The sequence below is a fragment of the Pelophylax lessonae genome, assembly GCF_965119305.1.
Source record: "Pelophylax lessonae genome assembly, chromosome: 6".
Taxonomy (NCBI): Eukaryota; Metazoa; Chordata; class Amphibia; order Anura; family Ranidae; genus Pelophylax; species Pelophylax lessonae.
Genome location: NC_138773.1, coordinates 41,219,718 through 41,234,102, shown reverse-complemented (window position 1 = coordinate 41,234,102; position 14,385 = coordinate 41,219,718). Strand labels below are relative to the sequence as shown.

At 41.1% G+C, this 14,385-nt stretch overlaps 1 protein-coding gene across 1 annotated transcript in view; it reads right to left on the bottom strand.

Annotated features, from left to right (window-relative positions):
- Positions 1-3,186: 3,186 nt before the first annotated feature.
- LOC309558548 (uncharacterized protein) overlaps positions 3,187-14,385 on the bottom strand; it is a gene marked incomplete at its 3' end in the record, with an annotated part of 62,714 nt that continues 51,515 nt past the window's right edge. The window contains exons 8-11 of the mRNA XM_082261627.1: positions 13,937-14,251; positions 8,119-8,442; positions 4,686-4,982; positions 3,187-3,689 (exon numbers count right to left, since the gene is read on the bottom strand). Coding sequence (XP_082117753.1) covers positions 3,187-3,689; positions 4,686-4,982; positions 8,119-8,442; positions 13,937-14,251 — 1,439 coding nt within the window. The remainder of the gene's footprint in view (positions 3,690-4,685; positions 4,983-8,118; positions 8,443-13,936; positions 14,252-14,385) is intronic.

Here is a 14,385-nt window from a genome sequence, read left to right as displayed (position 1 = left end):
AATATGCATGAGGAAACACATGACTCTGTGTCACAGAGCTCAGTGGGAGCAGCACCTCTCTAAATCAAGACCCTGAGGAGAGTATATAGCAAATATTCCTGCTGCTCAGTGAGTCCTCTGTTATGGTCTTTACACAATGCACCTTGGCTGTTGATGAATGTGCAACCTATTTAGCCATAATGTTTTGCTTCTCATTATGTTTATTATTGTTGTGCTTTAGTTGGCACTATGCTTCATAGACAATAAACTTATGATATATAGTGATTTTATCCTGCCTTACTATCTGATTCATCCCAAAGATTTAATGGAACTTTGTACTTTATTGGTATTACCATGCTTCTCTATGGTTTTTACATGGGTGGGGTGAGGCAGTGTTATCCTCAGTGACACCAAGGACTTGGGATCTTCTGCTGCAGGTAATTTGTGATGAATTAGGTATTTTGTGTCTGTGCAAGGATTCATGTCATCAAAGTGAGGGACCTCCATTGGGTGGCCACTCTATTAGATCCCCCATACTAGGGTAAATGGCTGATTTACTATCACCATCTCAGAGGAAGTCCAAAATGCAGCATTTTAAGAAGGGGAACTTTTTTTTGCTGCATCTTCTAATAGTGAAGGGATTCCCTCCAATGACCAACATGCCTATGATCATATAATTCTTGAAATTTTTATTTTTTTTAAAACCACAGTGACCATGCCTGGCTGCAGGCAACGCTCACAGGAAGCACCTGAGCCACATGATTGCTTATTACATTGGGTCCAGGTTGATGCCGACACTCTCAGAATTGAGGACCCCATGGACCATTGGGTGTCCAGGCTGGAACAATGGCTGCTGCTTGCACAGTATGGACTCAAGCATCTGTCTTGCCATGCAACAAATGTGCTCTCTGAGAGGGCCTATCTGGAGCTGGAAAAAAGCTATACTTAATCACCTCCAGGTCTGGAGGTCTAACCCTCATATTATCCAAGCTCTTTGCTCTGCAACCCCTCCAATATAATCTAGTGGGAAGTTCCAGACCTGGGTTGCTCTGGTCTGAGATTCCCAGTCACCTTTTTTTTTATATATATATTTTTTATTTGTTTGTTTATTTTAGTTTTTTCTTTATATTTTGGTATTTTTGATGCTGTTGTCGGGCAGCACATAGAGGCTTGGTAATTCCTCCACTTTTGTCTGCAATTCCTCCACTTTGACAAAGTAATTTTCCTCCTCTAAGTGGTACCCAACAGCCATTTTTTAAATATTTATTTATTTCATTATAGTCAAGGTACTGGAGGCATAATTGTAGGGGAAAACATATGGCCATAAGCTACCCGCTTTTCCACAATGCTGGGGGAATGGTAGACAGCAGGCCTGTCCAAAAAAGACAGACAAGCCTAAAGGGAGAGGTAGAGGTTGTGTCAGGCTGAAACGCGTTGACATTCCTTGGTTATTACTTGTCACCCAGCCTATGACTTCAGAGCATCCACCGTAGTGCTGGCTTTCTCTGTTAGATTAATCATTGTGGATGAGGCAGAAAGAAGAGGGAAATTTTCCAACTCCACAAATGATCCTGTAAGGACCAATAAATCTAGGGCCCAACCTGGTAGAAAGTTGTTTCAGTCTCATGTATTTAGCAGAAAGCCAAACTCTGTCTCCATGGTGCTTTCGTCTGTCAAAAAAAAGCTTATTTTAGCCTGCTGCCCTTCATAAAAGCAAGCAAATCTTTCTCCGGCATAGCAATGTATTTTTTTACTCATTGATCTGCTGCTGGTACACCAGAAGAAGGTTGCAGTAAGGAAAAGTATGTGAGTGGTAGCCTAGAGCGGCCTAAAAAGGTGTGGTATGAAGGGCACTGTGCCAACGAGAGTTGATGCCAAATTCAGCCAAAGGCAAAAACTCTGACCAATTGGGATGTAATGAGTTCCCTTAGTGCCAAAGGTAGGTCTTGAGGGTCTGGTTCATGTGTTCAGTTTGTCCATCAGTAAGTGGGTAGTGTGAGATAGAGAGAGAGAGAGAGAGACACTGTTACACCAAGCTTCTTACATAAAGCTCTCCAGAAATGGGAACTGAACTGGGAACCCCAGTTGCACACGATACTGGTAGGTATCCCATGATGTCTTACAATGTGAGATAAGAAGTGAGTAGACTTTGGCTGAAGGTAGTCCAGGAAGTAGTACAAAGTGAGACCATTTACAAAAGTGATCCACTATGACCCATATTACAGTCATAACAGCAGATTTGGGTAGATCAATGATGAAGTCCATGATCAAATGGGTACAAGGCTGTCAAGGTGTGGGGAGTGGTTGTAGCAATTCAGTAGGTAAGGTTCATGGAACTTTATTAGCAGCACACATTGGACAGGCAGCCACATATTCGGTAACATCTTTTTTCATACCTGGCCACCAAATGTGAAGCGCCAAAATCTTTAGGGTGATAGTGACACCAGGATGACTAGACAATACTCTATGATGTGCCCAAAGAAGTACAGCCTTCATGAGACTAGGGACTACAAACAGACAACCTGTTGGTACCCTTTAGATATCAGGAAATAGGATTCTGAGCTTCCTGTCATTGTTGTAGAAGAGCTATGGAGATTTGTGCAACAGTTTTGTGTGGTGGAATTATGTCTTGTTCTGTAGGCTGAACTACATCAGAAGTTTCAAACTGTCTGGAAAGAGCATCAACTTTCTTGTTCTTGTGTTCCTGAACATAAGAGAGGATAAAACTGAAACGTGAAAAGAAATGAGCCCAACGAGCTTGACGGGAATTCAAATGTTTAGTTGTTTGAAGATGCAACAGGTTTGTATAGTCTGTCAGCTTAGTAAAAAGCTTTTGAGTTCCCTCCAGGAGATGCCAATAGTTCTCGATTTCGGACATTGTAGTTTACTTCAGGGGGAGAAAATTTCTTAGAGAAACTTGCCACTGGGTGAATTCTACTAGTTTTTGGTTGTCTTTGAGACAGCACTGCATCAGCCCCTACCTCAAATGCATCAATTTCAACAATATGTTATACTGGAGGTCTGGGTTGGGATGCTGAAGAACTGGAGCCTTGCTAAACATTTCCTTCAGTTGCTGGAAAGCCGACACTGCTTCATAAGACTATACTTTACAATTGCCCCCCTTCTGGTCATAGCAGTAAGAGGTGTGGCAATATAGGCAAACCCTTTGATGAAACGTCTTTAGTAATTGGCAAATCCCAGAAAACTTTAAAACCCTCTCAAGGTGTTCAGCTGTGGCCAATGCAGGACAGCAGTAAGTTTTTGCAGGTCCATTTGAAAAGCTTCAGGGCTTGTAATGTAACCCATAAAAGGTATGTGGCTCTGATGAAAGCTACATTTCTTGCAAAACGCATCTGCAAAGTCATAGTATTCTTGAAGCACAGTTGGAGATATAGTCACAGAAGCTGATAGCCCGTGAGGTAGTCTTTTGGGATTATGTATACAGTTCTGCTGACAATATGACCCCCAGGAGGTTAATTCACCATTAACCCAGTCAAAAGAAGGGTTGTGTTGTTGCAACCATGAATACCCAAGGATAACAGGCAGTAATGGAGAGTCAATCAGGGATGGGATAATTTCCTCCTTGTGGAGTGCGCCAACCTGAACAGTGACTGTAGTGGTCTCAAATTTCACTGTACCTTTTCCTAATGGTTGCCAAAAACCAGCTGCTCTAGAATCCACAAAATCCTCACAGGATGCAGAGTATGAGGCTAAATGAAAATTGCAAGTACCGTGATCTTAGTTTTGGAGGAAGGACTTGTAAGGTCTAAGCCAGCTCCTCCAATGGGTTAGACCCTCCCTTTTTACTGGACAGGGTAAGCAGATAACATATGTTCTTTCAGTACACAATACAGGCATAACCCCAAAATGCATCTCCTTTGTCTCTCTGCTTCAGTCAGGTGGAGATGGCTAACTTCCATGGGTTCTATAGGTGTCATGTAATCAACTGAAAGTGATATTAAAAGCAATTTTAAAAACAACAAACATGTTATACTTACCCGCTTTGTGCAGTCGTTTTGCACAGAGCAGCCCCGATCCTCCTCTTCTCGGGGGCAGAGGTTTACACACATACTACTTATACTCATCTAAAGTCATAAAGAGCAAAACTCTGCAATTGTATGTACAATAGGGACGGAGGTGTCTCGCAGGGTGCTACATTTTGTTTCCTAATTGATCATAAATGCAGCAGGGCGAGTTGGTGCTCCTCATTATGGGCATGCAGAAATCTCAACTCTGAAATTGTCTTTTGATCTGTGGAACTATTGGGTGATTTGTGAAACAGAATTGCTGTCCCAATGCTGGTATCTTTCAATGCAGAAAGGGTTGTTCCTCAGCACACAGGGACATCACCAGGATAGAGTTAAATATATAAACAAGAGTCTACATTAGGAAAAAAGGATTAGTTTTAGTAGCTTCTGAAATTATCTGTATTAGGGTTAAAGGGAGAGTTTGTGTTAAGGTTATATATAGGATTATTGTGCAGGTTGGTTTTGTGATCCTAGAAAGTGTTAGTGTAAGGGGTTTGTCAAGTAGGTCTTCACTGTCGATGCTAAGAGCGTTGAACCAAAAACAACCAGAGCTAAGTTCCTGGTCGTGAAATCTACGTATGAATCAGGGGTGTACCTATCCAACATTCATAAAAAAAATGTATTAAAGGCTATTGTATAGTGTAGCTTGCATTATGATAGTAATATAAATTATAGTACCTGTTATATGCAGTTTTTGGAATCCAGGCTTTGTTAGTGACTCATGTTCCCAGGTCACTATCACCAAGGACTTGAGATATCTCCAGGGAATGTTACATTCACTTATAGCATCAAATGTTTTCTCATCATCGGTCTGAATCATTTTCTTGGTTGAGGGCAAAGTTTCTTCAGTATTTTGTTCCTCATGGGTCCATTTAATGGAAATGGTTTGAGGGTAAAACTTCATTAAACTCAGAGTACACGCCACATGATCTGAGTCAAGGATGGTGAACTTTACATTATTTACCTGCAGGGTTACTGGGAGATCATAGGAAGAATTGAATATAGTGAATACTTATTTTAATAAACAGTGTCCTCACTACAACTTACATAGCTGCTGTCATCTACTGTATTTTTTATTAATTTTTTTACTGACAAAGTGCTTGCTAATGTGACAAAGACTGATGTCAGAGGGGTAACATTAGCTGCACATCTGACATAAAATAAAATGCTTCTCGACGAGTTTAGGTATAAGGCTCTGGGTCCAGGTTTGGTTTAGTTTTACAATGCAGAGGAAAGTCTTTATTATAAAGTGTAATGACTCTAGTTAGGCGGCTCTAAAACATCAAGGGTACTGTGGACAACATACAGTAGATGTAGGGAAACAGGGGCACAACATTAAAAATCGGTTCACACTAATCCGACTCAGTCGCCCCGACTTCGGGTGACTAATGAAGTCGCCCGTGCAGCACGACTTCAGCGCGACTTGCAACGACTTCTCATAATAGAAGTCAATGCAAGTCGCTCCAACTTAGCAAAAAAATAGTGCAGGAACCTTTTTCTAAGTCGGAGCGACTTGAGTTGCTCTGATTAGAACGGTTCTATTGCACAGCATTGGAAGCTACTTGTCAGGCAACCAAGTCGCCTGACAAGTCGGGTCAGTGTGAACCGGCAGTAATAGTTTAGTAGTCCAAAAATATTTATATTGGCATAGAAATCCAAGTTAACAAACCAAGACGTCAGGGGTTGGAAAATAACCCTTCATTAGGGCTTAAGGTGCAAGTTTGGATTAAATGGTAAATGAAGAGTTAGTGAAAGTGTAAGTTCACCTTTAGGAATAATTTCCATAAATCCCCCTATGCAATTCTAAAGCCAATGAATAGTACATACAAGTGCCCCCCCTGTTGTAAATGGTGCTTGCCCTCCCATTACAGAGGCAGCTGTTGGGGGCCTATCCAGAAACAGTGTTGACCCCTCATCCCCTCTTTATCAAAATAATGCATCCCCTAGCGCCCACTGCAGATTGTTTAAACTGAGCATGTGCGCAGCGTGCGCTTCCCGCTCTAGCTGAGCTCAGTAGCAGCTGCTCTGGGCCATTCAAACTGTGCACATGCGCAGTTTGTAGTCTTCTTCTCTAGGTGACCCTAGCTGGACAAGGAGACTGTGAAACAGTGACAAATATCAGTATCCCAAATTGTTTGTATATGAAGCTTTAAAAACTTTTACAGGTCATCAGTTTAGAGTTAACCATTATAATGGCCCAAGAATTATTGCTCTCTCTCCAGCATGTACAGCAATATGTAACATGTGTAGTGTAACTGTCATTTTTATTCGTAGCACGTAGCTGCAGCTTTTTTTTGTTGCTTTATATTTCTAGTTATGCCATTTTTTTTTTACATTGGTTCAACTTGGATATGCATATACATTATCTGTGGGATCCCTCTAGAACAGGGGTGTCAAACTCAATTTTATTGCGGGCTTCATTGACATTATGGTTGCCCTCAAAGATAAGTCTGGCCAAATTGCAACAGTGGGAAAATCTTTTTTTTTCTTTTCTGCCCATTCCCCTACTGTACAGTATGTTATTTTAACATCCATTGTGTTATCTCATGATATGTTAAGTTTATCATTACACAATGTTGTTGCATCTCATTGCCAATACTGTGAACATTTTTGTTTTTTCTGTTATTCATTAATTCATATATTACTGTTCTTGCTGAACATATGTTTTCCTTGCATTGCAAAACTTTTGTGTAGAATTCAGGAGCCAAGAATGCACATTCTACCTTTACTGTAAGTTTGATCGTGTCAGCAGCCAAGGAAGTTATGCACTAAGGCTACATTCACAATAGCCCACATGGTAAAATGCAGCTTTTTACCGTGTGGGCTAGAAGAGCACCGGCTTTGGCAGGGAGTTTCTGCACATTACACTGCTTGTTTTTTTCTTCTTTTTTTTTCAACTTTATTTGAAACATTACATAGTGACACTTTGTTTATGTCTATGCACAGCAGTGATATACATTGTGCTGACATGTAGTGCCATTATTGTGGTCATCAGATCACGCCAGCATTGCAGTGTGAACAAGGCACATAGAAAATCATTATTTTTAAGTATCTTAGCGGTGATCTTGCAATTATCCAGTGCACAATACGCAGGTGTGAACTGTATCTTACGGACAAGAAAAGGGATTATTATCAACTATCAGAGTAGATGCGGAGAGAAGCACGGGAAGGTGAAGCATGCTTTTTACTGTCTCCAGGGCAGCCGTCAGAAAATTTGGGGCCCCTTACACAGCTTTGGGCCCCCCTGGGCCTGACCGCCTGGCTACTGTATGCCTACAGGAGTGAGAAGAGGACAAGCATTTAGTGGTTGCAGGAGGTAAATGGAGTGATCGGTTCCTCTATATGCTGTTCCTGCCGCCCGCACCCCCCCTCCCTATGTAGTTGTACAGGGGGCCACGCGGGCCCCTGGAGCATGGGGCCAGGTTGCACGTGTCCCCTGTGGATTGAATCAGTGGCAGCGGTGGTCGATGGGATCAGTGGTGATGGGGATGATGTCAGTCAGTGACGGCACCAGGCCCCGCTCTCAACTGTGCGTACAAGGAGAATTCCCACACACGCGCATCACCTAAACAAGAGGCTGCCAGTAATAGGAGCAGAAATGCCAAACAGAGCAGCCATACATCAAAACTAGAAGAAGCGGTGGGCAGCGGGCTGCGCGGCCCAACCCCCCCCTTCATTTCCCAAAATAGTGAATCACCAGTGCCCCGCTCCCAGGCCCCTCGGGATGCCTGGGCCCCTTACATGTGTATGGGCTGTACCCCCCTGATGGCGGCCCTGACTGTCTCTTCTGCCAACAGTAGACTCTGCCATCGCTCTGATATAACAGCAAAATCATGTGTTTTCTATTATTTGAATGTTGTACAGATCCAAGTGAACTAATTGTGCATTTACTTGAAATCCAAGTACAAAATGTATGACTTCTGGCAACATCTGCCTCTTTTTGATTTCACTAGTGAACACGTCTAGGAAGTTATACATATGACAGTGTTGTACTTCTAAAACTCGCTTTAAGCAGGTCAGGTGCAGGTCAGAAGGTCAGCTGTATCCAACTATGTCACAGACACAAGCTCAATGCCCATTATGTGTTATTATTTACTGTGAAAGAACTTACCGTTCACCTTCGGTCTTGTACATCGTTCTATTGGCTGTTTCAGGCTGGGATGTTCCACTCTGCAAACAAATTCCAGATCCTCAGTAACAGAGGTCAATGTGAAGGATAGGGAAGGGATGCACCAATAGGAGTTATTAGCCATTCTTTCATGTTTTATCTCAGTTATTTCGTACGTTCCAGTTACAGATTCACCCCTCTTCTCCAACCAAGTCACTCTTACATTTTTCGAGAAATACCCAGAGATTTTACACATCACTGTGGTCTCCTGGTTTTCTTTCAGAATTAGTGCAGAAGTTTCTTCAATTTTTGGATGCCATGGAAAGTCTACAGTGTATAAATTTGATATTGTCAACATCAGAAACTCATACAGTACATCCAGAAAGTATTCACAGCTCTTCACCTTTTTCACATTTTATGTTACAGCCTTATTCCAAAATGGATTAAATTCATTATTTTCTTCAAAATTCTACAAACAATACCCCATAATGACAACGTGAAAAAAGTTTGTTTGCAATATTTGCAAATCCCATGTACATAAGTATTCACAGCCTTTGCTCAATACTTTGTTGAAGCACCTTTGGTACCAATTAAGGGCTCAATTTTTTTTGAGTATGATGCTAAAAGCTTGGCACATCTATTTTTGTGCAGTTTCTCCCATTCTTCTTTGCAGGACCTCTCAAGCTCCATCAGGTTGGATGGGGAGCGTCGGTGCACAGCCATTTTCAGATCTCTCCGGAGATGTTCAATCTGGGCTCTGGCTGGGCCACTCGAGGACATTCACAGAGTTGTCCTGAAGTTATGCCTTTGTTATCTTGCGTGTGCTTAGGGTCGTTGTCCTGTTGGAAGATAAACCTTCGTCCTCAAAGATGTCTCTGTACATTGCTGCATTCATCCTTCCCTCGATCCTGAATAGTTTCCCTGGTCCTGCTGCTGAAAAACATTGTATTGGCCAGGTGATGAGCGGTGCCTGGTTTCCTACATGGCACTTGCAATTCCGGCCAAAGTATTCAATCTTTGTTTCATTAGACCAGAGAATTGTGTTTCTCATTGTCTGAGAGTCCTTCAGGTGCCTTTTGGCGATCTCCAAACGGGCTGTCATATGCCTTTTACTGAGCATTGGCATCCGTCTGGCCACTCTACCATACAGGCCTGATTGGTGGAGTACTGCAGAGATGGTTGCTCTTCTGGAAGGTTCTCCTCTCCCCACAGAGAAACATCGGAGATCTGTCAGAGTGACCATCGGGTTCTTGGGCACCTCCCTGACTAAGGCACTTCTCCCCCAATCTCTAAGTTTGGCTGCGTGGCCACTCTAGGAAGAGTCCTGGTGGTTTCAAAACATCTTCCATTTACAGATGATGGAGGCCACTGTGCTCAGTGGGACCTTCAATGCTGCAGATAGTTTTGTTTACCCTTCCCCAGATCTGTGCCTCGATACAATCCTGTCTCAGAGGTCTACAGAAAATTCATTGAACTTTCATGGCTTGGTTCATGCTCTGATATGCACTGTTAACTGTGTGACATTATATAGACAGATGTGTGCCTTTCCAAATCATGTCCAATCTACTGAATTTACTACAAGTGGACTCCAATCAAGTTGAAGAAACGTCTCAAAGGATGATCAGTGGAAACAGGATGCACCTGAGCTACATTTTGAGTGTCATGGCAAAGGCTGTGATACTTATGTACATGTGATTTTTCTCGTTTTTTTATTTTTAATAAATTTGCGAAGATTTCAAACAAACTTCTCTCACAATGTCATTATGGGTATTGCTTGTAGAATTTTGAGGAAAATAATTAAGTTAATCAATTTTGGAATAAGGCTGTAACATAACAAAAATGAGTAAAAAGTAACTATACAATGTCTATATTAAAACCAAAAGTCATAAGTGGTTAGGCTGTGTTCCCATATTGTTGGTAAAAAAAAAAAAAATCGCAATAAGCGTATTTTGATTGGTTTGCGCAAAAGTTATCGCAGCTACTAACTACGGGAAAGGTTTATGTAATTTATGTCATTTTTATTGGTTTTTTTTTTTTTTAACGAGTAATGGCAGCGATCTGCGATTTCTTTTTTGCGGGACTGCAACATTGCGGCGGACAGATCGGATACCGATATGCAATGGTCAAAATATCGGTATCAGTATCGGCAAAGAAAAAACGATATCGGTCAATCACTAATACAAATATCTTTATGATTATTCCAGCATTGGAAGGAAAACTATTCAGTCTCAGGTCCCATAACAAGACTCGTGCAGTGCAGTTGAGTGTGAAGTGGTTTACCATAAACTGGGTAAAGTGGTTTAAATAAACCTTCCATAATCGGTGGTTTCAGCAGGAAGTGCTGCTGATTCCAAAAAACACTGAGATGGGCATCTTATTGAACACAATATACAGTTATATGGGAATCGGTAGAGACATAAATACACACACACACACGCAGATTTAACTGGGTGGACTGTGTCTTTATTTACCCTTACCAACTATGTAACTATGAAATAACCTTAAATTATTGACCTGCAGCAGATATACAGATCAGAATTTATTATTTTAATTGCTCTAGATCCTGGAAGAAGTCTGACATTGGACGAAACGCCGCGTCGGGCGGGACCTGTGACGCGGGACGTCACTACTGAGTGAAGCAGCGGTCATCTCATTGGCGGTAAAACATTTCTGGCAGATAAGGTCTTTTTACTCTTATTACCTGTAAGCAGTAATTTGGCATAAGGTGGTTGCACTATGGTTTTCTTTTTTGCTTTTTTCTGGTTTATATGTACCAGTGTGATATGAAAAACTGTGAATAAGGGAAATCCACCACCAGTAATCACGCTGCTTACCAGAACAGAAAAATGAATAAGCAAAAGTGTACAATAAGAGGAGTAGAACCCAGTGGAGGAGAGGCACTTAAGGGCAGCGTAATTACTGGTGGTGGATTTCCCTTATTCAAAGTTTTTCATATCACACTGGTACAATAAGGATTTTTGGTTTTTTTGCTTTTCACTAGTGTTTGATTCCACTGGTGATCTTTTTTATATAAATGCCAACGTATTATCAATACAAATATATGTGTTGTGGGGTTTTACACTATGGCGTTTTTTCTTTTCCTTGATTTATGATTCCATGCCACCTATGTTTGGGAGTCCAACTACGGATATCTACAGACAAGCTGTCAAGATCCCTGCTTTTGGATTCCTTGCTTCGCTCAATTTGTGTTTTGGTAAGCACATTACCATTTTGAGTTTGGATTGACAGCATTTGATCCTACACATCACTTATAATTTCACAAATTATTGGACTGTTATGGACATTTATTTGGTCTATCATCAATGAATAACATGTCTTGATTACTGGTCCCTATTTTCACACAACACTTTTAATTTCATCAATTTTTTAGATTTATGGACATTCATTTAGTCTATCTAATGATTAGCGCGACTTGATTATTTTTATTACCATTTGATATCTGTGGGCAAATCACAGCTTCACTGTATGAAGCACAGCTTTAATGAATTAAATTATTCATAACAACTTTGTTGACATTGTGATCATGCCCAGGCCGCTCAAAGGGGCTGCAATCTGCTGTGTCTGATGGACACATTGGTCGTGAGAACTGCACGTCCCTAACGTGGAACAGGCTGGATCACATATACGTGGTCCAGTCTGCCCGTGCAACTCACCCGCCCTAAATGTACTGTGGGTGACAACTGGTTAACCACTTGCCGACCAGCTTCCCTTGGAGACAGAACAATAGTCTGCCGTTGTAAACTCCTCCTTTTTATGAACACAGGTCCCTGTGTTCATTCCATAAGCCCACCCCCCACACAGTTAGAAAGCACCCCATAGGGACACATTTAACCTTTTCATTGCCTCAGGTGTCAACCCCTTCCCCTTGTCATTATTACAGTAAAAGTGTACAGAGAAAAAGAGAGGTACCTCCATACACACTGATCTTGAGACTGCACAAAAAACTGAATGTAAGCAATTAATACCTTTGAACACTGACTATACAAATCAAGAATTTATTCTAACCATATGATACTAATAATGACTGATATCATTATAGATATGGTGAACCCTTGAAAAAGGCATGGCCGAATAGGCAGAGCCGAAACGCGTTGGAACTGAGACGCCTCCTGCAACATCCAACACTCATGGATGTCAGGAAATTGTGTTTCTAAAAAGTCACCAATAATTACAGTGTCACACCTTTATATTTCTTGCACTACCACGGATGGGCCTCTTACCCACCCAGCACACAATATTTATTTGTACAAAGTTGTAAATAAATATGTTTTTTACGAAAAACTTGAAAATCGCACAAACGCTTCAATCGCTTCTCTCAAATTGCCTCCAAGTCCCACATCTGGTCCGAGGAACCAAAACCTTTTTGTACAGTGCATATTTTTAGCAATGCTTACTGTAGTAATGTCATTGGTCCCCCCAAAAATGTCAGTTAGGTGTCCAATCAGTCTGCCGCAATGTCGCAGTCCTGCTAAAAATCGCAAATCGCCGCCATTACTAGTAAAAAAAAATAAAAAAAAATAAAAATGACATAAATCTTTCCCCTAGATTGTAGATGTAATAACTTTTGCGCAAACCAATCAATTTACACTTATTGGGTTTTTCTTTTCTTAAAAATATGTAGCAGAAAACAAATAGGCCTAAAATGATGAAAACATTTGATTTTTAAAAGTTTTTTTATTGGGAATGGTATATAGCAGAAAGCGAAAAATAATATTGATTTATTTTTTTTCATAATTGTCGCTCTTTTTTTTCAATTAAAATTGCAGAGGTGATCAAATACCACCAAAACAAAGCACTATTTGTGGGAAAAAAAGGACATAATTTTTTTTGGGTACATCGTCGCACGACGGCGCAATTGTCAGTTAAATTAACGCAGTGCCGAATTGCCTGGTCATTAAGGGGGAAAACCTTCTGGTCCTGAAGTGGTTAAAAAAGAAGTATGGCTTTACATTTTTTTCCAGTATTATACTCACCTAGGTGGATGCTGCATCGGTCTCCTGGCACCTCTGCACTGAGAACAGAGTGATCGTACACCACCGATCGCTCGGTTCTGACAGCTCCTGGAGCAGAGAGCTGCTGACTGTCAGCCACCGGCTCTCTGCTCTGTCCCCTCCTCGCTCACCGGAGTGCTAAGCTGTGGAGGGGCGGAGCGGCTGGCTCAGCCTATCAGCGGCATGCTGAGAGGCTGAGCCGGTTGACAGTCCAGGCACCTGGCGGATCCCAACTTCCATTGTTGCGATGACGCGGTGCCTGGACTGAATTCTGTGATGTCGGCAGTTAGCGGACTTTAGCCCAAGCTAATGGGTCACAGGAGTACAGAATGAATTGCACTCCTGTGATCCATAGGAGAAATACAACCAAAGGAGCTTTGGCTGTACATCTCCTTTAAGTGAAGTTTTTCTGTTGTTTTTCTGTATTTATAAACCATATCAAGTAAAATTTCATGTAAAATCTATTCATTTGTATACATTTGATTTGTTAATTTATAAACATTTTGTTTGAACCTTGAATATTTGTAAATATTATGATGTGGCCCCCATGCTGAATTGTTTGGAGGCAAATGATCTACAAAATAACAAAAGCAAACTCAGGCAGTGGACACATTGGGAAAAGCTAGTGCAAGGTAGTTTTTATGATATTCCAGGCCTCATAAAAAAGCCATGGACCCCTGTGTGGCTTGGAACAAACAGACAATTTCTCTCATTCAAGTTGTCCTTCATGACAAGAATGTGAATATAAATTTATGCTAAATGCAAAACTGACAGTTTGGAATATTGGGTAATAATATACCTTTCCCTACCTGGATCTTGTACAGATATCTCTCTGTATCCCGGACTCTCCAAGGATATATGATTCCATGTCACCCTGACTCTGAATTGTGGGTTGTTAAAGAGATTTCCTTGGATTGTACACCGACTAGTGACAGCAAATGTGCCATCTGGATTGTCACTGATTGTCTCCTTTGATGGATTTATCTCCTGATTTATCTGAGGTTCTCCATATGTCCAAATCATCCTTATATCTTTTGGGTAAAAGCTGGGAAGGCAGAAAGTTGCCACCATATCTCCTGAGTCATTAATGAGGAGTTGTATGGGCTGCTGAACTTCAGGCTTTACTGCAAGAGATATTATTAATACAAGCAACTAATACAATATATGGATGTGCATGAAACAAAAATAATTTAAGACACGGCTGGTCATTTTGTTCATATATATATATATATATATATATATATATACAGTATATATA